The 23,806-nt window shown below is 48.6% G+C and overlaps 8 protein-coding genes across 8 annotated transcripts; 6 read left to right on the forward strand and 2 right to left on the reverse strand.

Annotated features, from left to right (window-relative positions):
• The first annotated feature begins 975 nt into the window (after positions 1 to 975).
• Positions 976 to 3,367, forward strand: FOMMEDRAFT_111382 (glycoside hydrolase/deacetylase). The gene is made up of 3 exons (XM_007268725.1): positions 976 to 1,201; positions 1,287 to 1,567; positions 1,701 to 3,367. The coding sequence occupies exons 1-3, from the start codon at positions 997 to 999 to the stop codon at positions 2,508 to 2,510; spliced, it is 1,296 nt and encodes a 431-aa protein (XP_007268787.1). The 5' UTR covers positions 976 to 996; the 3' UTR covers positions 2,511 to 3,367.
• Positions 3,368 to 4,535: 1,168 nt separating this feature from the next.
• Positions 4,536 to 7,563, forward strand: FOMMEDRAFT_142112 (uncharacterized protein; the record flags this gene model as incomplete). Its single annotated transcript, XM_007268726.1, has 5 exons — positions 4,536 to 4,541; positions 5,027 to 6,391; positions 6,451 to 6,630; positions 6,691 to 7,261; positions 7,352 to 7,563. The coding sequence occupies 5 exons, from the start codon at positions 4,536 to 4,538 to the stop codon at positions 7,561 to 7,563; spliced, it is 2,334 nt and encodes a 777-aa protein (XP_007268788.1).
• A 3,977-nt stretch (positions 7,564 to 11,540) lies between these two features.
• Positions 11,541 to 15,256, forward strand: FOMMEDRAFT_142113 (Pkinase-domain-containing protein). The gene is made up of 4 exons (XM_007268727.1): positions 11,541 to 11,813; positions 11,896 to 12,506; positions 12,679 to 13,686; positions 13,745 to 15,256. Exons 1-4 carry the CDS (start codon positions 11,687 to 11,689, stop codon positions 14,180 to 14,182), a joined length of 2,184 nt encoding a protein of 727 aa, XP_007268789.1. The 5' UTR covers positions 11,541 to 11,686; the 3' UTR covers positions 14,183 to 15,256.
• A 908-nt stretch (positions 15,257 to 16,164) lies between these two features.
• Positions 16,165 to 17,192, forward strand: FOMMEDRAFT_30183 (uncharacterized protein; the record flags this gene model as incomplete). Its single annotated transcript, XM_007268728.1, has 3 exons — positions 16,165 to 16,479; positions 16,618 to 16,681; positions 16,768 to 17,192. The coding sequence occupies 3 exons, from the start codon at positions 16,165 to 16,167 to the stop codon at positions 17,190 to 17,192; spliced, it is 804 nt and encodes a 267-aa protein (XP_007268790.1).
• A 163-nt stretch (positions 17,193 to 17,355) lies between these two features.
• On the reverse strand, positions 17,356 to 19,393 carry FOMMEDRAFT_111392 (AFG1-like ATPase; the record flags this gene model as incomplete). Its single annotated transcript, XM_007268729.1, has 10 exons — positions 17,356 to 17,521; positions 17,582 to 17,686; positions 17,745 to 17,761; positions 17,825 to 17,852; positions 17,910 to 18,223; positions 18,276 to 18,385; positions 18,439 to 18,524; positions 18,578 to 18,880; positions 18,935 to 19,098; positions 19,161 to 19,393. Coding segments are annotated over 10 exons (1,495 nt in total), but the record flags the coding sequence as incomplete, so codon positions are not given.
• A 402-nt stretch (positions 19,394 to 19,795) lies between these two features.
• On the forward strand, positions 19,796 to 21,471 carry FOMMEDRAFT_111395 (uncharacterized protein). The gene is made up of 5 exons (XM_007268730.1): positions 19,796 to 19,904; positions 19,961 to 20,061; positions 20,126 to 20,276; positions 20,336 to 21,128; positions 21,181 to 21,471. Exons 1-5 carry the CDS (start codon positions 19,888 to 19,890, stop codon positions 21,376 to 21,378), a joined length of 1,260 nt encoding a protein of 419 aa, XP_007268792.1. The 5' UTR covers positions 19,796 to 19,887; the 3' UTR covers positions 21,379 to 21,471.
• Positions 21,472 to 21,912: 441 nt separating this feature from the next.
• Positions 21,913 to 22,255, reverse strand: FOMMEDRAFT_158668 (Tom7-domain-containing protein; the record flags this gene model as incomplete). Its single annotated transcript, XM_007268731.1, has 4 exons — positions 21,913 to 21,934; positions 21,988 to 22,067; positions 22,126 to 22,158; positions 22,211 to 22,255. 4 exons carry the CDS (start codon positions 22,253 to 22,255, stop codon positions 21,913 to 21,915), a joined length of 180 nt encoding a protein of 59 aa, XP_007268793.1.
• A 156-nt stretch (positions 22,256 to 22,411) lies between these two features.
• FOMMEDRAFT_169620 (Mov34-domain-containing protein) lies at positions 22,412 to 23,641 on the forward strand (the record flags this gene model as incomplete). Its single annotated transcript, XM_007268732.1, has 6 exons — positions 22,412 to 22,482; positions 22,560 to 22,817; positions 22,881 to 23,027; positions 23,077 to 23,168; positions 23,224 to 23,468; positions 23,530 to 23,641. The coding sequence occupies 6 exons, from the start codon at positions 22,412 to 22,414 to the stop codon at positions 23,611 to 23,613; spliced, it is 897 nt and encodes a 298-aa protein (XP_007268794.1). The 3' UTR covers positions 23,614 to 23,641.
• Positions 23,642 to 23,806: the final 165 nt, after the last annotated feature.

A 23,806-nucleotide genomic window follows, 5' to 3' on the forward strand; every position in this document is an offset into this window, starting at 1 on the left:
GTGAAGTGCACTAAGTGCGAAAGTTGTGCGGATCGCGGACCCGAATGATTCAATGAACTTGAGATGAAATCAAAAGTCCTTAGGAGTCCGGATAAGGAAAAGTCAGGACCGTGATTGTCAAGTGCGAGGACAACACGTTCGGGTTCTCGTATTTTCCGTGCATGTTTTCAGGTTCGTAGACTAGTTATGCATGCCTACGCCCTCCGTAAAAATCAATCATCCTCATCATTGTCATCATGCTTTACTGTCATGATTTCTCATTTGTGCGTGGGCATTTTTACAATTGGGCGCCTGAGTGTGAGTGCAAATAGGTGTTTGCCGACAGGTTTGAGGGAGAGAAATGGATGGTAAAACTGGCGGAAGAAAGGAATGATTGTCATTATTATATTGACGCGACGGAAAACATGTGGGTAACCGCGACTAGTCAAACTCGCCAGAAAGAAGATGATGGAGGATAGAGCATGGCGGAGGGCTGTGCTAGTGTGCCGTGTACGGTCTCTGCCATGTGCCTTTTTCGGCTGCTTTGTTACACGCATGACAGAGACGCCGCCCATTCAAAGTTGATAAGGAACATCGATATGCTATGCTTTTTGAGTACATGCTCGAAACGTGACTATTTCTTTGAGCCTATTCTCCATGGGATATGGGATGGGATACGGGTCATTCAGGACTGTCGGGGCAGAGAAGAAGCGGGAGAGGATGACCGGTGAGAACGAAGAAGCACGTGCATTCGTCGGGCGATCAGCGACGAAAGGCTCCGGATATGGAATAGATGAGAAGCCAAATATAGCTCTGAAATAGGAAGTGGGATTGGCGTGCGCTGCCCTCGATCTTCATCTTGCCGTGCTGAACGGGACCAGGTCCAGCGGCTAACTAGTCCGAAATGCCAGCCTCACTCTATGAATGCCTATATAGCCATGGCCTCCAACCTCTCCTTGGGCCCTCACGGCTGTCTAGTCCCCACCATCTCCCCCCGCCAACAATCGGTCTCCCGCTATGGTCGCCCTTACCGCCCTCGCCGTCGCTTCCGCCTCCCTCGCCCTCGTCGCAGCTCACCCCCACCCGCATGCGAGCGAGACGCGCTCCGCCCCGCTCCCCGGTCGCTGGTACCACGAGGAGGACCATCCTGTGCACGCTCTCTTCCGACGTGCACCCACGAATAGCAAACGCGCCGACCCCTCTCCCTCCGTTGGCTCTGATGGTGCGCCCCCTTTCTTATCTTTGTTATTTGTTAACATGGCTGACCGTCGACTCATTCTCGTGTCGTCCGTCTGCCACCACAATAGCCTGGACTGCCCAGTATCCAGCTAGCTCCGCAGACCCATCCAAGTTACCGCAAGCATGGGTTAACGCGCTGAACGATGCTGTTAAGGCTGGCAAGATTCCTGATATCCCTCCATCCGTCTCCGAGAACGGTGGTGTTCCCAATTATCCCGCCGGCACCAACGAGAACAGGAACGACCCGTCCATATGTGCTGCCACCGACCGTGAGTGCAGGATCCCTCAGGACATCTGGGATGGCGTCGATGGCTACTTTGCTGTTGGCTTCGACGATGGACCTACAACTGTAAGCACCCGTCCTTGAATAGTGGAAGGGGTATGGTCAGCCCAAGACGGCAACCACTACCGGCCTTGACCAACCCTTCCGAACCTATTCCTATTGTATTTCAGGAATGCTAACGTCTTTTGTGTTCTTCTAGTTTTCACCGCCTCTCTACACGTTCCTGCAGCAGAATAATGTAACGGCAACGCACTATATGATCGGTACGAATATTCTGCAGAACTGGAAAGAGTTCCAGATTGCGTATAATCAGCTGCACGACGATATTGCGGTACATACCTGGACGCATCCCTACATGACGACAATGACGAATGAGCAAGTACTGGGAGAACTTGCATGGACCATACAGATCATCCATGACTCCACCGGCGGTAAGATCCCACGCTTCTGGCGACCGCCGTACGGGGACACCGACGCTCGTGTAAGTGCTATCGCAAGAGAAGTCCTTGGTATGACCGCGGTCTTGTGGAACCAGGATACCGATGACTGGGCGATGGGAAGCAATCCCCCAGGCACGAACCTCGACAAGATCCAGTCACAATTCGAAGGGTGGCTGTCAGGTCCGAAGCATCCAGGATTGATCGTCCTCGAGCACGAGCTCTATGAGTCTACCGTTCAGGCCTTTATGAATGCGTTCCCACTCATTGGACAGAATGGGTGGAAACTCATCTCACAGGCGCAACTCAATAACGCCAATCCGTACCAGGACGGGAAGGAAGCCAACGCAGCGTTCAATAGCTTGATTCCCTCCAGCACCTCCTCCGCCTCGGCAACGCCCACTTCTGCTGGTTCAAAGGCCAGTGGCACGGCCTCCTCGGGATCGGGGTCTGGTTCGCCATCCAGTGGTGTGACAGCCCAGTCGCACTCGAGTGGAACTTCGCCCACCTTCTTGTTCCCGTCGCTTGTCAGCCTCGGCCTCTTAGTCGGAGGTGTCTTCGCTCTCCTATGAGGGAAGTTCGACATCCCCCTTCGTTCTCCCATCTCTCCTCGTTACGACCATGGCATTAGAACAGACAGACAGTTCCGTGTACACATTGTTTTCCTCGCTTTGCTCTCCGTCTTGATAACGTTAGACGGTCAGCCTCCTCCAGGTTGCCTCTTTCGTCCGCTTTCTAGTTTATTGTTGCATTGTAGCTTTCCTCATTTCCGCATTTCTTGTTCTGGGACTCATCAATATCCGGGATTTTGTATATGAAACCATAATGCTTTAATACCTTTCATTCCCTTTCTTCACTTTTTACTTTCGTAGTACTTCACTTCCTGTAGCCCCGCTATTCCTGTCCTCGTGCAATCTGTTCTTTTCAGATTGGGAAGGACGTCCACTCGTTTCTTGCTTTCAGGGGCTATATTTGAACTCGCTGTTTCTGGCTACTTCTGTCCTCGGACATGTGTTCTGCGGGTTGCGGTGTGTGGTGTTTGTCTTCTTTTTGACGGGATTAAGAACGGGATGGCCATCTACGCGTACCAGAATAGCACTTCACGGCATCGTAGGCATCGCTTCGGCATCATTCGTTCACTCCGACCGCCACCCTCTAATTTCCGCTTTTCGCTTTGTGCATTGTCCTTAGTAATGATGTCAGTTAGAACCAATCCCTGCTTCTTGCTTTTAGTAAACCACGCGTACGGATAATTTTCATGATCCTCATGATTTACTCTCATGATTTTCGGATGTGCTTTGTTACGTGTTTCTTGTTCATGTACGTTACGACGGACTGATGGATTTCCGCATATTTTTGTAATTCGGACTATGGACGTTCCGTATTTTCGGTTTTGGGTTTCTGCTTCTTGCTTCTTGCTTCCTGTTTTTGATACGATACCATCAGAAGAAAGGTGTATGACGGCCGTTAGTTCGGTCGTGTACGTTTGTAGATTCTGTAGATTCGATGTAGTTGTAATAGATTCTTTCGTGTTGTGCTAAACATCGAAGTACCGGCGGGGTTCTGAGAACACTGAAGTTGAGAAGCGTGTTGAATATCAGATTAAGAGAAGCACTGACATTGCTACGATGGATGAATCTTCGAATCTCGGAATCTTGACTTGGTGGGAAAAGGTTTTTGAGTGCGATGGGCAACCGACGGCCCGGCTGTCGGCTGTCCATCCGGAAGAAAAGAAGTCCGGGGATGTTGGAAGATGGGAAGACGGATGGCGTCGGACGAGCCGAGCGTGCAGGTGAGACGACGGCGTGACGGAGCGACATTGCAAACAAGAGATCTGTCGTTGCCATTCGGTCCGCAGGATCTCAAAGGGACGGGAGTGAGTGGCCGGTGAGATTCAGCGCGGAGTTATTGATTGACGGTGAAAAATGGAGTTGTTGGCTGAACATATGTTTTTTCGCGTAGTGTAGCGTATGTTGTCTTCCGCGCGAATAATATAGAAGCACGGACGGACGGAACGGATGTGAGTGACCGATGGGATTTTCCGCGTAGCTATTGGTTGAGCGTGGATGTGTCGTGAAAAATGGAGACCTTTTCCGAACATATGTTTTTCGCTAGAGCAGAGTATGCTGTCTCCCTCGCGGACAACGGAGAAAGAGGACACGGGGCAGGTTTTGTCCGATGTGTGGGTACTCTGCAAGATAGTCGTTTCCAATTTATGTCGGGAATGTGAGGATCGAGGGACGCCAGCACGCCGAGGTGGAGGAAACAGGATTGTCTCAAACAGCAGATATTCTGGTCAGTCGGTCATTCGGAGACTCGAAACCAAGCGTGCAAGAAAGAAACTCGAATGTCGAAACAGCTTAAGATGGCTCAAGAACAGGGCCAACAGCTGTTATTACAGGTATATGCAAGAAAACTTGTCTTTGTGAGGGTGGTGTAGCATGCCGCAAGAGACAAAACTGATCGATGTATTCTTCTTTTACCTGTAAGGAATCTAGGATTGCGAACACAGCAATCCATGAGGGGTAAAATCACTTGTTTAGTCGTCTGTGGCAGTACCTCAGTCAGCATCCAATGCCAACTTTCCACTCACGAACATGTTTGTAGATTCAGTGATAAAGTCGAAAATTGGCGCTGTCCAATAGCTTTCCTGGAGAGAGATGCTCAGCCCAGCGTCAGACCGTTGAACAGAAGCTAGCCGAAAGAGCCCTGTTTTCATTGGCATTGGAAGGTGTGTTCAACTTGAGATAGCATAATACTTAGCAACAGCTCATCTAAAAAATATGTATAAAAACAAGACAATGCCTGATTACTTTTGTGGTAGCACTCAGCCACGAAGCTCGAGTCATACGAGGTGATGAATCAGAACTGGGATACTTAGGACGCAGCAGAGGTTGTGTCACGTTCGTTTGTTCGGAACTGAGGCCGCGTCGATCATCCCGATTAGGGATGATGACTAACGAGCCACTCGTTGGCCACCCCTTCCTTTGAAAGACGGACTGGCCTTGTTTCGAGCCCACGAGTGACTTGTTCTTTACCGTCATCCAGCATGACGCCCTCGCCGACTCCTTCGTCCTCTGGCTCGCAGACGCGGATACAAACGCAATCTCAGCCTTCGAATCCGAACTCGAATTCAGCGGGCAATGCGATTCCGAAGCAAATGAGGCGCCCTAAGAAGGAGCCGACTCTTTTTCACAAGAAGCCAAGTCGACCATTTGGACTCGCGGCGATGCAAACGGGGAGTACAGTGAATGGTACTGCTACGTCTTCTGCAGGTATATCAGGGACACCGGGGACAGGAGCTGGCCCACAAACCATCCAAGCTCGCGTCGCAGGACGCGCTTCACCTATAACAAAGCCACAAGTTCAAATCGCGGCACCACGTCCATCCACTCCAAGCAATGCAGCTTCGCCTTCCGGAGGCTCCAGATCTGCTACTCCACAAGCCTCGGCTGGGGCAGCTTCCTCTAGTGCGACGACCGCAGAACCCACGCCTGAGGTAGGCTACCAAGACTTTCGTGTCATATCGACAGATCGTTTCGGCTGGAAATACGATGTCATGAAATTTGACTCAAGAAAACCGGTTGATGTGAATACATGGGCAAGACCAATAAAGCTCAACCGCAAGGAAATGAGGCGTGCTGAAGGAAATGGAAATGAAGAGGCGCCAACACCCGTTGGGCCAATGTTGGGCCCTGATGGAAAGCCTGTTATCGGCGCGGATGGTCGAACTGTCATGGTGGACGCAGAAGGGCGTCCTATACATGAGGCGAAGAATGCAAGCGGATCAGGAGCTGCGAAAAACTCGAAAGACGACAAGGGAAAGAAGAAGAAATTCCAAAAGAAGACAAAGCAGGTATTTCTTGTCCCAGACCATGTCCGACAATTGCGGAAAGAGGAAAGGTATCCGTGGGTTATGGAGGACGCTTCAGGGAAGGAAGTTTGGGAGGGGAGGATGGAAGATTCAAACAAGGCAGAGCTATACGCATTGCTCATGCCTACGCCTGATAGTTCATTCCGCTTCGTTCCTGCGAATCGATGGTACAAGTTCCAGAAGCGAAGGCCTCAACAGCAGCAATGGACGCTCGAAGAGGCAGAAAAAATGATGGCAAAGATGCAGAAGAATAAAGATCAGGAACGCTGGGCTATGCGGTCGAGAAATGGAGCTGCTGCTCCCACCGCTGGCGGCCTTGGAGGTCCATCTCTCGTATATGATGTAGGCGGGAGCTCAGTAGGACCTGGAGGACGTAGGTTGCGAAGGGTAGATAATGGAACGCGTGGTCTATTCGAAGAAGATGATGAAGAGGGTGTCCAGGAGCGAAGGCGTCGAGAAAGAGAGAGGGGCGCTGATGGTGACTTGGACGAGATGGAGTACGAGGAGGACTTTGCGGACGATGAAGAGAAGATGGAATTTGAAGATACTGCTGCAGACGAAGAGGCGAAAGAGCTTGAGGTAAATGTCTTACTGAATTTTTCCTATTCATACTTTTATAAACTTTCAATTCATTACAGGAGCGGCTAAAGCGCGAGTATCACAATTTAAACAAAAATCAAGAGGGATACGTGTCCGAGGACGAAGAAGATGCCGATAACCTTACCGGGACCGGAAAAGACATCAAGAAGTTGGTCCGGAAGATTGAGAAGAACGCGGCGTATGATAGTGATGAGGAGAAAAATCCATACGCCAGCTCGGTAGGTTCATAAGAGTTGTGATTTGTATTCATACTAACGACATACTTGTATTATTTACAGGAGGAAGAGCAGGAGGAGGAAACTCCTGTGCCTACGCCGACGGGACCCGCCGTACAAGACCAGTCTACGTCTCGACCTGGCTCGACTCCAAAGAGTAAGGCTAACTCTCGCCCTGCCTCGAAGCCTTCTTCACGCCCGACCTCACGCTCTGGCTCACCTGCGCCTCCTGGCTCAGGTGGCTCCACTAGCAGCTCGGGTAGCAGCACAAAGGTCAAATCTGAGGGCTCACCAATGATTCCGCCGCCGACGTCCCCTGGACTAGGGATGGGTGGACACTCCGTCGTAGCGAAGCGTGCTACATCACCAAAACCGCCGAAGATGAAGACCCCGGTTGGTGGAGGTAGCCGCGCAACGAGTCCACTTGCAGGACCTGGTGGAAGTCGAGTAGGGAGTCCTAATCCTGTTTCTCCGGGAGCAAGCCGTGCGACGAGTCCGGCTCCTGCTGCAGCTAGTCCGTCCAAGAAACGGAAAGCAGAGGGGGAGGTAGCTGCAACGCCTGGAGCAACTGGTTCTTCTGCAAATGCTGGTGGTGCACAGCCAAAGCCCAAGAAGCGGAAAGCTGTCCCAGGTGGTACGAGCACCCCGTCAACTCCGACGGCAGCAGGAGGTGCAGCGGTCAAGTCCGAACCTGAGAAAGAGGGTAAACCTACTGGCCCGCAAGTTGCTCCTGGTACGGAGCTCACGGCTGCCGTACTCGTAGCATGGCTACGCGACAAGCCGGGTACGAAAACCCGGAACTGCATTCATTATTTCCAACCAGCATTGACTGACGAGGTAAAGAAGAAGCGGTTCACAGAGCTTGTGAAAGAGGTTGCGAACTTGAAAGATGGAGGGCTGGTTGTGAAGTCCCAGTACCGGGATCTTGTTCCTTAAAGAGGGGAGAGGTCAGGGTGGTTGCTGAGACGCCTGGACGAGGAAGCTGGGGAAAGTGGGTGAAGCTCTTGACGGACTTATAAACCATGTATAATAGCTTTAAAAAAATAGAGGCTTTGAACGTGTCAGTGTCACCGCACCGCATTATGTGAATGCGGTTGATGCAATGAAATGGTGTTCACTGTTTGTACTAATTGAGTCTTTGAACAAAGATTGGCAGACTTGAATGGACACGGAATAAAGAAAGGATACTGGTCCTGAGATGAAGATGTGCACTGACTCTAACCTGTCTTTTTAAACATGGTGAAAGGCAAAGCACAAAGAAGTACTAATCGAAATGAAGCACTGTCTTTCTTCGGGATTGCTGCTCAATAATGATCATCCCTAATTCAAGTTGTATGAGGAGGAAAATATTTCTTCTTCGTTCATCCATTAGTCATCTCAATCAGTCTAAATCCTGTTTCTCCAGGTGCGAGTCAAGCAACAAGTCCTGCATCTGCCACAGCTACTCCTTCCAAGAAACGGAAAGAAATCTGGAGCAACATCTGTAACATCTGGGGCACCTGATGCTTTCTGCAAGAGCAGGTTGTGTACTGCCAGAACCAAAGAAACGGAATTCCGTTCCCTCTGAGACCAGCACGCCGACCACTGCAACAGGAACAGTAGCAGTTAAGTCCGAGCCTAGTAAGAAAGAAGGCAAACCTACTGGTCCGATTCGCGCTTGGCTCAGAGCTCACGGCTGCCGTCCTCGTGGCATGGCTGCATGGCATATTCGGAATGAGGTCGCGGAACTTCTTTCACTACTTCCAGTCTGTATTAACAGAAGGAAATAGCAAAAAAGAAGCGATTCACGGAGCTCGTGGAGGAGGTGGGCCATGTAGGTGGCTGACTCGAAGGATGGTGGGTTACTGAAGTTGTGAAGCCACAGACTCACAGTATCCGGATCTTGTTCTGTAAAGAGGGGAACAAGGGAATAGTAAATGTCGATCCATAGACAGTTAGACAGGATAAATACTAAAAGCGAGGGAGCAGTTCCTTGTCGGATTTATAAAGCGTCCATATTTCTTACCAAGAAATAGACGTCTTGGTCAATTCATTGATATAGTCAGCTCTGGAAAGTAGAGGGGGATGTTGCTACTCCACCTGGAACACCTGAAAACCCGGGTCTTCTGCAGATACCAGCAACGCATCTCCAAAACCGAAAAAAGGAAGCATATCCCTTACGAGTACACTGTCTGCTCCTCCAGAGCAGCAGTCAAGTCCGAGGCTAGAAAAGAAGGCAAATCTACCAGCCTAACGGTCGTACTCGTCTCAGAGTTTACGGCCGCCGTTTTTGTCACTTGGCTACGCGATAAGCCGGACAGAAAAAAGCGGAACTGCATTCATTCCATTACTTCGAGCCTATGTTGACAGATGAAGTGAATAGAAGAAGCGGTTCACCGAGCTCGTGAAAGAGGTTGAACCCGGCGGATGGTAGGTTAGCTGTGAAATCAGTTTCGGGACCATGTCCCTTGAAGCGGGAAACTTGGATCCTGGTACTTAGATGCTTAAACGGGAAAGCTGGGGAACGTGGGCAGATTTCTCGATGCACCTATAAAGCGTTTATTACAGCTTAATGAGAAAGAGAGGATTTGAATACCTTATTGTTGCCACACTACAATGTTAGGCACTATAGATGAGATAATATTTGTTTGAGTCTTTGAAGGGCATGGCAGACTTAGATGGACAAAGAACAAGGACAGGATGCTGGTACTTGCTAACAAGATTAGTGAAAGTCTGTATTGACTTCCTTGAGCATAGCGAGAGAGCAAAGTACAAAGAAGTACTATTTGAAATGTAACACTGCCTTTCTTTTTAGTATCCACGTGCATCCGTTCCGGGGACTCATTTCAGGGTCCAAGAATACTTCTATTAGGTAACGATTTGTTCCTAATAAAGTAGATATTAAGACAATCCGACCTTCTTATTCATTTATCAGTCATGATAGGTGATTTTTCAATAGATGTGCTGATATGAATAAATTACAATACAAATAATATAATACATTGGTGTGAAGATATAGAAAGAAAAGACGCAAGAGACTCGACAACTTAAACACGTTCTCTTAAGCACGGTGAAAGACAAAGCTCAAAGAAGTGCCACTACTATTTGAAATACGGCACCATCTTTCTTTCCGGTATCCATGCGAATCCGTTCCGAGAAGCTCACTCGGATGTCTGGTAATGATCATCCCTAATCACTAATAAGGTGAATATTAATCTTCTTTATTCATCTATTAGTCAACTCAGTCAATTTCCAACAGACGTGCTTTTATGGAAAGTGGTAGTACTACAAATTCGCAAGAAGACGAAGGAGATGTGAGTAAAAAAAAGGAAGAACAAAGGGTTACTGGCTTGAGGCTTTGTACTTCCCGTCCGAATCTCCGGAGGTACAATACGTTCGACGCGTTCGATGGCGAATCCCTCCGGGTGAGGCTCATTTCGATTACCGGCCGGTTACACTTACAATGTTACATTGGCGTTCTAGATTTGTAGCCTGTCGCGCTGCGCGACGCGTGTTAATTGACGCGTCGTAGGCACGTGACGTACATTGGCTTCTCTTCCCAATCGCATACCCACAGGCGCGAAGATGGTACCAAATCAGGCTTGCTAAACAGCGAATTTGGCTCCTGTCTGAGAGAGGGACACACGTTCCTCGTGAGTCAGCATCTTATAATTCATTCGATCAAAAAAGCCAAGCCGGCCGGGATTTAGGAGGAAAGGATCCGGAGCAAAAGGAAGGAGAGTGATGCTGATTTGATTTTGAATGATTGAAATGATATTGAAAGACGGTGTCGCTGACGTCAATCACGACGTCACGCGTCCGTCGGCAAAAACTCGTTGTCAATTGGAGAGATTGAAAAAGGAGAGAGAGCAATGGAAGGAAGAAGTTTGAGAAGGAGACGACGGGATGATGGAGGATAAAATATATATGATTTGAAGACGTGGCGCCGTATGGAGGAAGGGCATGCGGCTCCAGTTGTGAGAGATAGAAGGACGAGGAGAGTCAGGTGAAGCCATGAGGACGACTCGCTTGACTGGAGGGATGGCTAGTCCTCCCGACGTACCCGAGCCGGACTATGTCATACCTGACATACGGCTCTATCACTCCCTGTAGATCATCCTCTTTTGGCACTTCCGAGGTGCCTTTTCATTTTGCGCGACCCGTAGAATACGGCAGACATTGTTGTTGTTTTTGTATGTTAGAATGCAGAAGGAGAGGATTGGACGGCCGTAATTCACGGGAATTCCAGGAGAGTGAGAAAGGGGGAGGACGAAATAGCGCGATAGTGAATTGATAGTTTATTGAAGTCTATATGGCCAGCGCGCGTGGCGTCACTGATGAGGCTAGCTCCGTGACTAGCAGTCCTTGGATAGACACAGGACAGAAGCATTCACGATTCAAGCATAGGAATAACACGCCATGCGGGTCACGTCATCCCTCAGCCTGTAGTCCGCCAGTTGCTATCGTGCGTTTCTTTCTCTCTTTTCTCCTTCTTTCTCTGCTTTCTCACCCTCCCTCTCCCTCTCTCTGTCTCTATCCGTCACCATCGTCACTGCCCACGACGACACCACGCGATACAGACAGGACGCAGAGGTGAAAAGCAGGAGACACGGATCTGACGGCGCGTGCCCGGTGTTGCCCATATTAGGCCGAGCAGTGATCGTGCGGGGCGAATCTATTCAGTTACTAGTAGTAGTAGTCCTACACCTGCCCCGCCTCGCTGCTTCCTCTCTTCACGCCCTCCCTCTCCCTCCTCCTCGTTCCACGCTGTCCGCCATCCGTTATGGTGAGTTCATGTCCGGCGATTTATTGCCTTTTTCTGTTCTAATCGAGATTTTAATCCTATGCTATACCGTATATACCGTGTCTTACTTTGTAATTGACTTTGGGCCTGGCACGCAACTGACTCGCTCTTCCTCTTCGCTTCCTTTCCTATTCCTATTCCTTCTTCTTAACTCCCAAGCCACGCGTCCTCACTCGCTCTCCACCTTCGTCACCCAACGCCTCGCAGGCACCTAACAACATCCTCAAAGACAAGCTTGCCACCAACAACGTCCGCAGTCCGTCCCCCGCCGTCCCCATGGTGCCAAGCAACGACCCCGCAAGTCAGTACACGATTCTCGAGAAGCTCGGTACCGGCAGCTTCGGCACCGTGTACAAGGGAATGCACAATGAGACGAAGCAAATCGTCGCAATAAAGCAAATCGGTGTGTAACTCGCTCTCCACCCCCTGTATCTGTCTGCCTCCGTCCTTCTGTGCATACAGCTGACTTGCCGTTCAACCGGCAGACCTCGAGGACACAGACGACGATATCTCTGAGATACAGCAGGAGATTGCACACCTCGCGCAATGCGACAGTGAGTATGTTACGCGATATTACGGCTCATTCGTCAAGGGCTACAAGCTATGGATCATCATGGAGTACCTTGCCGGTGGCTCTTGCCTTGACCTCCTCAAGCCTGGTGTATTCTCCGAAGCCCACATCGCTGTCATCTGCCGCGAACTCCTATACGGCCTTGACTATCTACACAGTGAATGCAAGATTCACCGGGATATCAAGGCCGCGAATGTACTCCTTTCCGCTTCGGGCCGCGTCAAACTCGCCGACTTCGGTGTCGCTGCGCAGCTTAGCCATACGCTTCGTCATACATTCGTCGGCACGCCCTTCTGGATGGCCCCCGAGGTCATTCGCCAGGCCGGCTATGATCACAAGGCAGATTTGTGGAGCCTTGGCATAACTGCGATCGAGCTAGCAAAAGGCGAACCGCCTCTTGCTGAGTACCATCCCATGCGAGTACTCTTTCTCATTCCGAAAGCGAAACCTCCGACGCTAGAGGGTGCCTTTAGTCCTGCGTTCAAGGACTTCGTTTCGCAGTGCCTGACCAAAGACCCGAAGCACGTAAGTAATTACTTCATTCCATTCCGATTCCGATTTTGCACCGCTCCGAGCCCCTCTGTATGCGCCGCTCCATTTTCCTGTCGTTCCATGTCTCACACTTCAGATTCCCTTTATGGCTCTAATCATGGCCCGAAATGGGATTGAGTTGACTGACGTCGTTCGTAATGATTAGCGCCCATCAACAAAGGAACTCTTACAGCACCGCTTCATCAAGAATGCACGCCGAACCAGCTGTCTTACCGAACTCATCGAGCGATATCAGGACTACGCCGCGCGCACGCCGCAGAAGAAGGGTGCCCAAAATGGGATAGGCATCATCCCGCCAGCGCAGCAGAGTTTACGTGGGACGTGGGGGCGCAATGACACCGTCAGGAGCGAATGGATATTTGAGACCGTTCGGTCCAAATCCGGCGGAAGCGCCACTAACACGTATCGTTCACTCGCGCAAGTGCATTTCGGTGCGAATGGGGCGGCGATGCCACCAGGGATGATTCCGGATGATGATGCGTCGTATTACGACGATGAAGGTGAAATAGAGGGTCTTGCACCGATTGAGGAGAGCGAGGATTCCTATGACTCTGGTGCAGCGACGAAGGGAAGCGAGGAGCGGCTATCTGGCGCTGGCGCCCGGCTGGGGATGAACGATGAAGCATCCCACTCGACTGTCGTTATCCGACCACCACTGCCGCCTAACGGGCGAGCTGCTTTCGACGGGAAAGATTTTGCTGACGAGGCTGTTGTAGACGCTGATGCTGGTGGATTGGGTGCACCTCCTGCATACGATCAACCTGGGATATCTCAACAAGATCAACTACCTCAGCAACAGCAACAGCAGCGGGCACCGAGGACCACTCCGTCACCACCCCCGAGCCCGAGATCGGAACGACGGCGTTCAACACATGCGGAGCGCACAAAAACAGGGGGGAGCGGCACAGCCCTACGTCCAGCAGACATTGGGAATGGTATTGACACTATCCGACCGGTGAAGCGCGTCGATGCCGCCGGGAGTCTGAGGCTCAGTGCAGAGTATGTTGGAGCCGTACGTGAGGGCACCGATGGCAGCGTGCGGATAAATGGGACTGCTAACTTTGAAGGAAAAGACCATCGAAGGAAGGCTAGCGATAATGCTCGCGCTGGTAGGGCAATGGTAGATGAGATCGTCGTTCCCATTGTCCAGAATGTACGTCGCGTCTATACTTTTCCTGAGCAAAGACCGTGCTAACCTCGATTAACCATAGGCGATCCAAGACGGAATGGAAGCGCACGAGATTGAGGCGCTTAGCATGCTCGCACGCGGATTCGTTGACCTGCGCGAAGCAAATCCTGAGCTCGCATACTCCGTCATCTTGGACATCCTCGCTGGGATCAACGACAACAACGCGGTTCGGCAACATGTGTCTACCCTGCGTGGTGGGCTCTTCCCTGCGAAGCGTGTGATAAGGCGTGGAGAGATGACTTCTCGAGGTTTGGTAGTTATAGAACAAGAGTCCGACGAGGGTCATGGGCAGGTGAATGGAGTGAATGGGCATTCAATTGTTGGACCTACAGTGGCACCATCGAACACTTCGACAAAGAGCGGTGGTAGCGGCGATGAGCCTGCTAAGAAATCACCGATCGCAGAGCTGCTCTATATGCGTTGGCTGGAGGGTCTCAAGTTGAAATGGCCGCTTCTCTAGCGTTGGCGTATTCTCCATGTGAGGCGACTCTGTTCATGTACTCCCTACTATGATCGAGGGGTATATGATGCAGAGTTGGGTGCTAGGCAGGGTGTCTTATAGTACTCGTCAGCTGCCTCCTTCGTTCTTGCTCTTTGATTGCCGCCTCGATTTGATCTTCAACGCACCTTTAGGGGTGGTCTTATAGGTGTCTCTCGCATCCGCAATATCCGTTGCTCGCTTACTTAACCGTCTTAACCCCTCCCCTCCCTTCTTGATCCCTTCCTAACCTAGAATAACATGACACCTGACGAATAACTGCGACGAGAAACTACTGCAATGTGCAACCTGCGACGTTGTAACGTATACCAAAACAATGTTCTTACGAACGATACCGGGTCCGACGTGACACTCCCCCCGACCTTGATATTCGGCGGTGATCCCTACGTGACCCACTTGCCCCATATTTTCCTGTATTTCCCCTGTACTCCTCCTGTACTCCTCCCTATTCTGTAATTCTCATTGGCTATGACCGCTGTCAACCCTTCCTCATACTTCCATATCTTGTTCGCCGCCACTCTGACTTCTTGAACGTTGTTCCTCAACATCTCACTCATCACCATCTTCTCCTCTGTTCACCATTAACCTGTCATTACCATTCACTATCTATGAGACGCTCATTCAATACATACTCATCATCGTCGGGGGATGTTTGTTACTTCGTCCTTTCGTCCCACCGTTAATCTATTCATATCAATGCTATGACTATCCGCATCGCTTCATCTGTCTTCATCTGTCCTTTCCTTTTCTGTCATCCTGTTTCGTCTTCGTCTTATTCCTTTCATTCCTCTTGTTATCCTCCTGGTTGTGAATTACACACGTGATTTGAAGAAGACGGGTATTAATGTACTTAGTATTTGTTTGTGACGAGCACTTCTAAGTTTCTTGGTTCTGTTTATACTTGTTTTGTTACATTTTTTGACTTGATATTTGATGGTTATTTTTAGGCTGGGTTTTTAGTGATGTTTTTTTTGTCACTTCTAACGCTCGTTTTCGTGCGTTCCCCCTTTCTCATCTGCGCATCTATGGACGTACGAAGCTCTACCCACACCTCAATCCTGTACTACGACCTGACTGCTGCTCGTTTTGTCGTTAACATTGAGCTCAGACTCCATCTTTTCACGTGACCAGTTTTGCGTTTTTTGGTCACTAAACGTGTACTTTCTGTAAGTAGCATGAGTGAATGGACAAGGATCTTTTCAGTCTGCTGGAACAGTGATTCAGTCGGAGTCCGAATTTCTGGACGCGACGCGTGGTGAAGTCACATGATGTTTTTTTTACCGAAGCCTGCAAACCAACCACAGGCCACAAGTAACAATTTGAATAAAGTGGCACAATAATAATGACTTATCCAAAAAGTATCTCTCAAAGATTTGAAAAGGAAGTATCAGCCATGATTTTCCCAGGCTTGAATCTAGAGGTCAGTTTTATCACGAGGCATGGTAAAGTCACATGCTTTTAAACTAAATGCCTCTCTCTGTCTCTCGGCCACAGGCCACAGGCCACAAGTACCAAAGTGCATAATGGCAACCCTTTGCAGAAACTGGGTAAGAAAGATAACCATAATTTAATTTTCAGTTGTTTTGAATCTGGTAGAACAACCTTTATCAAACAGAAGTGTTAGGTTTTCTATTAATACAGAAATTTTCATGAAGTGTACTTTTGTAGCTATGATTCATGAAGGACACCAACATACCTCATTTTATGTGTTAATGACAGTTTCTACCTTTTATGGAAGGTCAGAATAGACCACGTCAAATTTACCGAAGTACTAGTATGACTCAGTGACTGTGGCTCCTTGCTGAGGGGCCACAGAAATAAAGTTTTTAATCCACAACGACGATGCGGCTTCCTAACCACGCTTCTCATCTTCTCGCCCCCATCACTGACTATCAAGACACTAGCAGTACTGATAAGATACTGATTTTTCCAATTTCTGAACCATGGGTAAATCGAAGCAGGAAAAGACGACCTCTACTGCTAGAGTACAGCATAGATATCAAACTCGACTCTCCGAAGCTCGTGCGCAATTGCAAATAAAGACGCAAATTCAATCGTCGGGTGGCATTGGGAGTACGCCGATGTCTGATTTAACTACACCCACGTCTACAGCGTCTGGACCGATGACACCCAGCTCTGCGAACTCAAGTCCTAGTCTTCTTTCTTCTCGAATAGAACCCGTTCGAACCGATCCCGGAAAAGACGAGGAATTAGAGAAGATGATAGCTTCCTTTAAACCCTATTTGAAGGATTTGAAGGTGAGCATTGGTCCACCCCGCCTTCCTTCTCTTCTCCGGGACCGCAAAGACGTTCCTCCATAACAAATGGGAAAAGAGAGAGAAAGGGACGCAAAGAAAGATAAGACACAGACTCTTACAATGTTTACCTTTATTTAGCCACGAAATGTAATCTGGGTCGATACTGGATGTGGAGATTGGGAAATGGCAGTCGTAAAAGCTGGTCCGTGTCTAGAAATCCACAACAGAGGTCAGGCAACGTGTCCAATAAACGTGAGTCACCTCATCTCGTGTATCGTGAAAGCCTAGTCATGACGAACGTCCGAAACGCCCTTTCAAAGCAGCAGCTCCAAAACTCCGGAAATCCAAACCCCATGCTCTTCACAACCTCCTGGCGCGTCCACGTTATTGATGAAACGACAAGGCACATATGGTGTTACTCCATCTTCCCATCGTCAGATATCCTAGCAGATAACGCATCCACACGTGCGTTGCTTCGCAAGAAGGGATATCTCACCAAGACCGACGAAGAGCAAAACAAGGTCTGGTCATTCCTTCAATATGCCTGGTCGATGAAACCTGCTACATCGACATTGTGCACGAAATGTGACCTTGAGTGGAGGGACTATTGGAAGAAGGTGTTAAAGAGATGTGCGGAGGGAAGTGTGGTTTGTTTGGGGTGCAGTGAAGCGAAGGTTATAGCCTCGATGTGGCCTATCATGAAGAAAACGTGACGTCCTTGTCTGAGTGGCTGGGGTGTTCATGGTGATGCCTTACCATCCATTATTCATATCTAATTTCCTGTTGTATCAGCAAATGACTTTACGCCCCGACATGTTTGGATGACATACCAGTACCAGCCATATACGAAACGTTAATGAATTAAAATGTTTAATAATTTAAGATAATGCAGAGTGTAGTATAAAGTTCATGCCTCGCCTGCCGTCTCCGCCCACTCCTTACTACCCATCTGAACCAGTCGAGAACAACATCGTGCAAATGCGAAAACTTCCTCTTCTCCAGTGAACATTGAACTCGTGCCTACCCCCGAATCAGAAAGACCCTACATGAAGAGAGCATATATCATTACGAGCAATATAAATCAAGAAATAAGAAGACGGACGAGATCATCCATGATACTGCGCTGGTGGTCTGAGATGGACTTATCGCCGACATCATCAGAGAAAACCTGGAAGATTGGTACTTCCGAAGTAATAAAGAGCTTAGTCTAAGTCACGGAATATAAATAGGCCGATAAGGAGGGAAAACGAATGGACAATTCGTACCTTGCTCTCATAGCACGCTAGGTTCATCACGATATTAATCAGCGTCTTCAAGAAGCCGGTTATTCTGACTATAAACGTACCATCAATGAACGTTATGAAACGTCGTGCCTGCGGGAAGTTTGGCTCAGTCCCTACATGGCTACGAACTTCGACACGTGAACCTACCTTATCTTTCTGCCCTAAGTTCATCTTCGGCACATCCGTCACGAACACCGTATGAAAAGTCTTTGTCACCTCAAGATAGTCTGCTGCGCTTAACGGATGACCACAAAGCTCGTCAAAGGTAAACTTCGCGACGTGGCTCGTGCTCTCCGGTACGTGAAGCCTACGACCCCAGATTTTCAGGTAGCGGGAACGAGAGACTTCCTCGCCATCGCGAGTTGCAATTCCAACGAAGATTTTGTTGACTTCGTCCCTGTTCTCCGGGGTGAGTGGATGGAAGTAGACATTCGAGAGAGCACGTGGTATACGTCGATAATCTAAGGAGTTCTATTTGAACAGAACGGTCGTAAGAAGATTATGGAAACGTACCGGTCCCGGAATCCAGATTTATGACATCGTATTTTGTCTTTAATAGCTCGATACATGGTATAAAACTAGATCGCTGTATTCCATTCTTATATAACTCATCCGGGTGCCGACTAGATTTATACTAAAATTTTCCCGAATATCCGAATGAAATGCGCCAACTCACTTGGAAGTCATTACGGTAACCACGCCATGATTACGCAAAGTTTCTAGTAGTCGACGGAGAATCATTGCATCTACAATATCTGTTACCTTATTATAAACATCAGCTCAAACGGTACTCCTGAACAAGAACGGGCTAGTACCTGAAACTCATCAAAGCACAAAACAGTTACTTCATTCGCCAGATCTCTCGCCACAGGAGGTATTGGGTCCCCGCCTGACATTCCCCACGACGCCTTCAGCGCATGAACACGTTTATGCACGTCAACCATGAACGCATGGAAATGCACTCGTCGTTTCTTTTTTATTCGCGGGGGGAGCGTCTCGTAGAACAAATCCATAAGCATCGATTTACCAGTCCCTACGTCTCCGTAAAGGTAGAGACCCTGCGGTACATGCTCATCATCGCTGGTTTCATTAGTCGAGTTGGAGAACAGTCGAGAAAGCTATAAAACTGTAAGAATGAATCATTACATTTTGTAAGTAAATTGTTTACGCACGAGTGACGACGACTGTCTCGACTCTATTATAGGGGTTTGGACATAATTCTCGAGCTGCTCATGGAGAGCCTGTAACTTGTCTATAATATGCTCCTGATGTTCATCGGGTCTAAGTATTCCAGATTGGACTAGTTTTCGATATTGTGAACGAGGGGTGGGATACGCTGTGGGATTTCAGAATAACTCAGTGAGAAACCTCTTACTTGGGCCGACGGTGCTCACGTACACCTCTCAGAAGTGGTTTCGCTGGTCGTCCTGCGGTCAAAAACTACAGAAGGTGGTGGGCCCAAATTACCATTCCTACCGTGTGAGCTCGACGCCGGAGTAGAATCGACTGAGTACGGTCGACGAGCATAGACAAGACCTGCTCGATATGCTCTTAACCGAGAAGAATTAGACCTGAGAGAGCAGTTTACACGATGGAGCTGGGCCAGACGAGAAGGAACTCGTGAGGCCATTCTATCCCAGAAGCAAGAAAAGAGTCCGTCTGAAAGTCTAGCAATTGTCGTAGTCTTACTCAGTTCCTCTCATGGATGGAGAATATTGAGCGGAGGATGCACGTGATGTCTTCCGGGCCGGGGATGCTTCTTTAGCCGACAGACTTGTTCCTCTATGTCTCTTTTCTCCTTCTACACAAGTAACGTTACCGTTAAATGGCACTTGAACGCCCTCTGAAATCGGCTCTATACGATAACAAGCAATCTGTAAAGGGAAAGCTCTTTCTAGGTCTTATTTATTTTGTGCCAAATGCAGGGTGAAAGCCATGTTTGGAAGGAGCGGATCACCGGAGATCAAGTCCGCCGCGCCCGAACCGGCGGCATGCACTTGAGTCCATCCATCTCTTCGCTCTGCCATCCAACTAGCCGCTCAAACCGACAACCTTTTAAATGCTGGCAAAATAGTAGAATATTCGCCTACAGAATATTTGCATCTATTTCTACGGCGAGAACAGCATGGCTCGCAATATAAAGTGCGTAAAGACACTAGTAATTTAAGAGCTGCTAAATCCTGACATTCTCGTGGCAGAGGCAAGAAACGCGAACTTTCAACTCCAGATCCGCCACCGAGCCGAGCGTCTACTTCTTCATTGTCTCCTCCACCAGAGGAACAGGCAAAACCGAAACGAGGTATGTTTTCGAAATAACTGTTTTTTTACAAACAATGATCTAATCTAATCTACTTTAACTACAGCAAAACGTGCAGAAGTAAGAACATGTCCGGTATGTGATGAAAAGATACCGATACGTTTGCTGGGAGCGCATGCAAAGCTGGAGATGAATCGTGTTGAGGAAATACTCCGAGGTGCTGGGCCGTCAGTGATAACACTGGATCCTGCATCAGGGTATGTCTAGCTAGCTATTCTATTTCCCTTCTCAACGAGTATCCTATTCACCTCTGTAGACTAACGGCAGGTCGACGGGGCGCAGCTATGAAAGCTCGACGTACCATAAATCCGCACGGAGATCCGGAAATGAGCACAATTGAACAAATCGAGAAGACACTAAAGCTACTTCATCGCAATCGGAAAAGCAGGAACGTGCGACTAAAAGAAATTATCGCACAAGACGAGGACGAGCGGCCGCGAGCGAAGAGTGGTTTAAGTAATGAACTTGTCTGTCCAGTATGCCTCATGCTTGTCCGGGGGGACCAAGACGTAATTGATGCACACGTGGATTCATGCGTTGCAAATGCTAGTCGGCTACAGGCGGAAGCGGAGGAACGTGAACGACTGGATAGAGAGAGGACGGTACAGACGGACCCTTGGAGCGAAATTGAGATAGACGGCCAAATTCGAGTCCATCTGAATGACGTGAGAGGACTCCGGGGAATGGGTGTGCATGTACGTGATTCAACGCAGCTGGACGTGGACGAAGAAGTGGATGTAGATGGGGATGACGAATTTGGTGTTGCACAGTTCACCGAGCAGGATGTTGTGGACCCAAATTCTAGTCAAGATATAGACGTCGGAGGTGATGACGATGACGAAGGGGGGACACTGCGGGACTTGGTTGCAGAAGGGAAAGTGACCACTCGAAAATTAGTCACACCAAATCTTGACGGTGTGCGAGCAGAGGTTGAACAAGTCATAGGTGTGGGCGAAACGGATCAAATGGACCAAGCTGTCGAAGTTGCGCGCAAGAGTGGCGATACTGCAGCATTGATCGCCGCTCTGGAAAACAAAGTCAAGCAATTAGTAGGTTCCCCCTCGCTACTGAGGTTTTCAGCGCTAATGGAAGTTGTATTAGGAAACAATGCGTGTTTCTTCGTCAACTTCGTTGCTTTGCAGAATATGCCTTGATCCGTATTATGAGCCCACGGTATCAACGGGTTGCTGGCATACTTGCTGTAGGGGATGTTGGCTCCGATGTCTTGGTTCAACCAGATTGTGTCCCATATGCAAACGTATCACGGCCGCCACTGACTTGCGGAGGGTGTACTTGTAATTGTGATGATTTGCTGCTGTCACCTTGTTTTGTTTTCTGCTTTCTCATGTTTTTGCAAGCCATTCACTATATCGAATATAATTAGCATGCTTTCTTGGCGGAAATAAACTTAAAACAAGGAAAGAAGTCATATCTGGCCTTGCTTTTCGTCACTTCAGCCAAGCCAGTCAAACCAGAGCGTACTGGGCGGTTAAGACAGGCTTGGGCGCCGTGGATATCCACGGCGTCGATTGGGTACGGAAGTACAACCACGCAGTTTAAATCACACAATACAAAGTGCATGTAAAGTGAAAATAATTAACAGAACTCACTTTCAGACGTTCGTTCTGCCGGCCAGTTGTGCTTCTTGTCGCTAGACAACACCTTCAGTGTCGTTTGTCTTGTACATCCGAGTTGTGGTAGTGCTAATGCCACCAGGTCAGGCAGATGAAAGAAAGCGGGGATTAATGCAATCGAATTAGAACTTTTGTAGTTGAGATATACATGAACATGCAGGTGAAACAAGATGTAATGAGCAGAGAGCTGTGGAACAATCTATGCCAGCGGGCTAAGGAGCCTGTATTTTTTGGTGTTAGCACAAGGGTAAGAAACGAAGAACAACTAACGCACTTGATCAAAGACGGCTGCGGGTTACTCCTCGTGTATCCAATGTAAATAATGAACGGAATCCACCCATACTGAAGTACGGTCTGTTGGAAAGTGTCATGAACTGTGGAAAACACGATGCATGGAAGAAAAGAGACGGACGTGACCGACGTCAATGGCCTTTGCCATTCGTTCCTAAAATGCATCATAAGCATAAACTACGCATCATAGGAAAACAATGCATTACTTTTGACTCTTCTGATGGCGTGAGGTAGTAAGATAGGCTAGGCATGGTGGTTGTCGTTAAGCACGGCAGGTAGAAAAAACGCAAAAGTTGAGCGAGGACGGTTATGACGAAAACGTCAGCTTTCCTGATTGGGAAACGAGAAGATTTTGAAACGCGTCACTTCCTGCAATCCTTCGAAGTAGACCAATTCACGTAAAAAAAATGTCGGTCGGACAGTCGTCGTCCGCGCTGCACTTGCAAAGTCTACACGTTGGAAGTGTTTCGAATCCAACGTATGCTTGCTTTATTTTCTTGCCGAAGAGTTTGACTGACCATTGTTATGCTCTCGTCCTGTTGAACGATTTTCTAGACGCTCGATCCAAAATGTTACGATCCACCCGGTTGTACTATTCACGATCCTAGACCATTATTTGAGACGAACAGATGACCAGGAGCGTGTGATCGGGACGCTCCTCGGTACGCGTACCGAGACGGAGATCGAGGTGCACAATTGCTTTGCGGTCTTGCATAGCGAGACGAGCGAACGGGTTGCGGTGGACATGGAGTATCATCGTACAATGTACGACCTGCATCATAAGGTACATCCGAAGGAAGTTATTGTCGGCTGGTATGTACATTTAGTTAAAGTCAGAAAATGAAGAGGTTTAACAATGTTGATCGATATATGCAGGTACTCGACTGGCTCGAACCTCAATACCTACTCTGCTCTCATTCAAAACTTCTACTCGCAAGAGACAGCTCCTCATACCGCTATACATGTGGCTTTGAATACCGGAACAGAGGAAGGAAGTGAGCCAGGTGTGAAGGCTTTCATTAGGTTTGTCGTTGTGCATCTTGCTCTTTATTTTATTTTTACATTCATGTAGCTCGCCGGTGGGCGTCTATCCAAAACCTGAAAACTGTGTTTTCGTTCCGATTCCCTGCGAACTTCGGTTCAATAACTCGGAAAGAGGAGGCCGTGAGTTGCGTCGGTTTTTTATAATCTCTCCTTGTTCTGATGGAATTGTATATAGTCGACCTCTTGACAAGATCATTGTCATCGACTTCTCCCTCAATAACGAATACCGCGACTGATCTTGAGGTTCTTGAGCGCTCCGTTCAATCGGTATCCGAGATGCTGGACCGGGTCCTTGCCTATGTCCGATCTGTCATTGCTGGGGAAACAAAGGGTGATCCTACAATCGGACGTTACTTGTTGGAGACATTCGCTACAAGCACAGAAGGTCTAGACCAAGGCAGCTTTGCAACAAGCTTACAGGTAACCACAATTTCTCATAATTCTCTGGATATAATTTACTGAATGCTGTTTCCGATTCTAGGATACTCTCATGATCTCCTACCTCGCAAATCTTATCAGATCACAAGCGGAAGTGTCCTCTCGCCTGCAGCTCGTCACCTCGTAGTATGCACCATTCCGCACTTATCCCTCCGCGTGTTGTATTACTGCTGTGTTGTTCTAGACCATACAAAAATAGCATGCATTGATGCTGGCGCATCTGCTGAGTTATCCTATTTCATCTCCGAGCCAGATTCGCAACATATCCAAATATGGGTCGATAACCGTTTAGGAACTTCTACCACTTCAAGTTGCAAGAC

This window comes from Fomitiporia mediterranea (genome assembly GCF_000271605.1).
Source record: "Fomitiporia mediterranea MF3/22 unplaced genomic scaffold FOMMEscaffold_8, whole genome shotgun sequence".
Classification (NCBI taxonomy): Eukaryota; Fungi; Basidiomycota; class Agaricomycetes; order Hymenochaetales; family Hymenochaetaceae; genus Fomitiporia; species Fomitiporia mediterranea.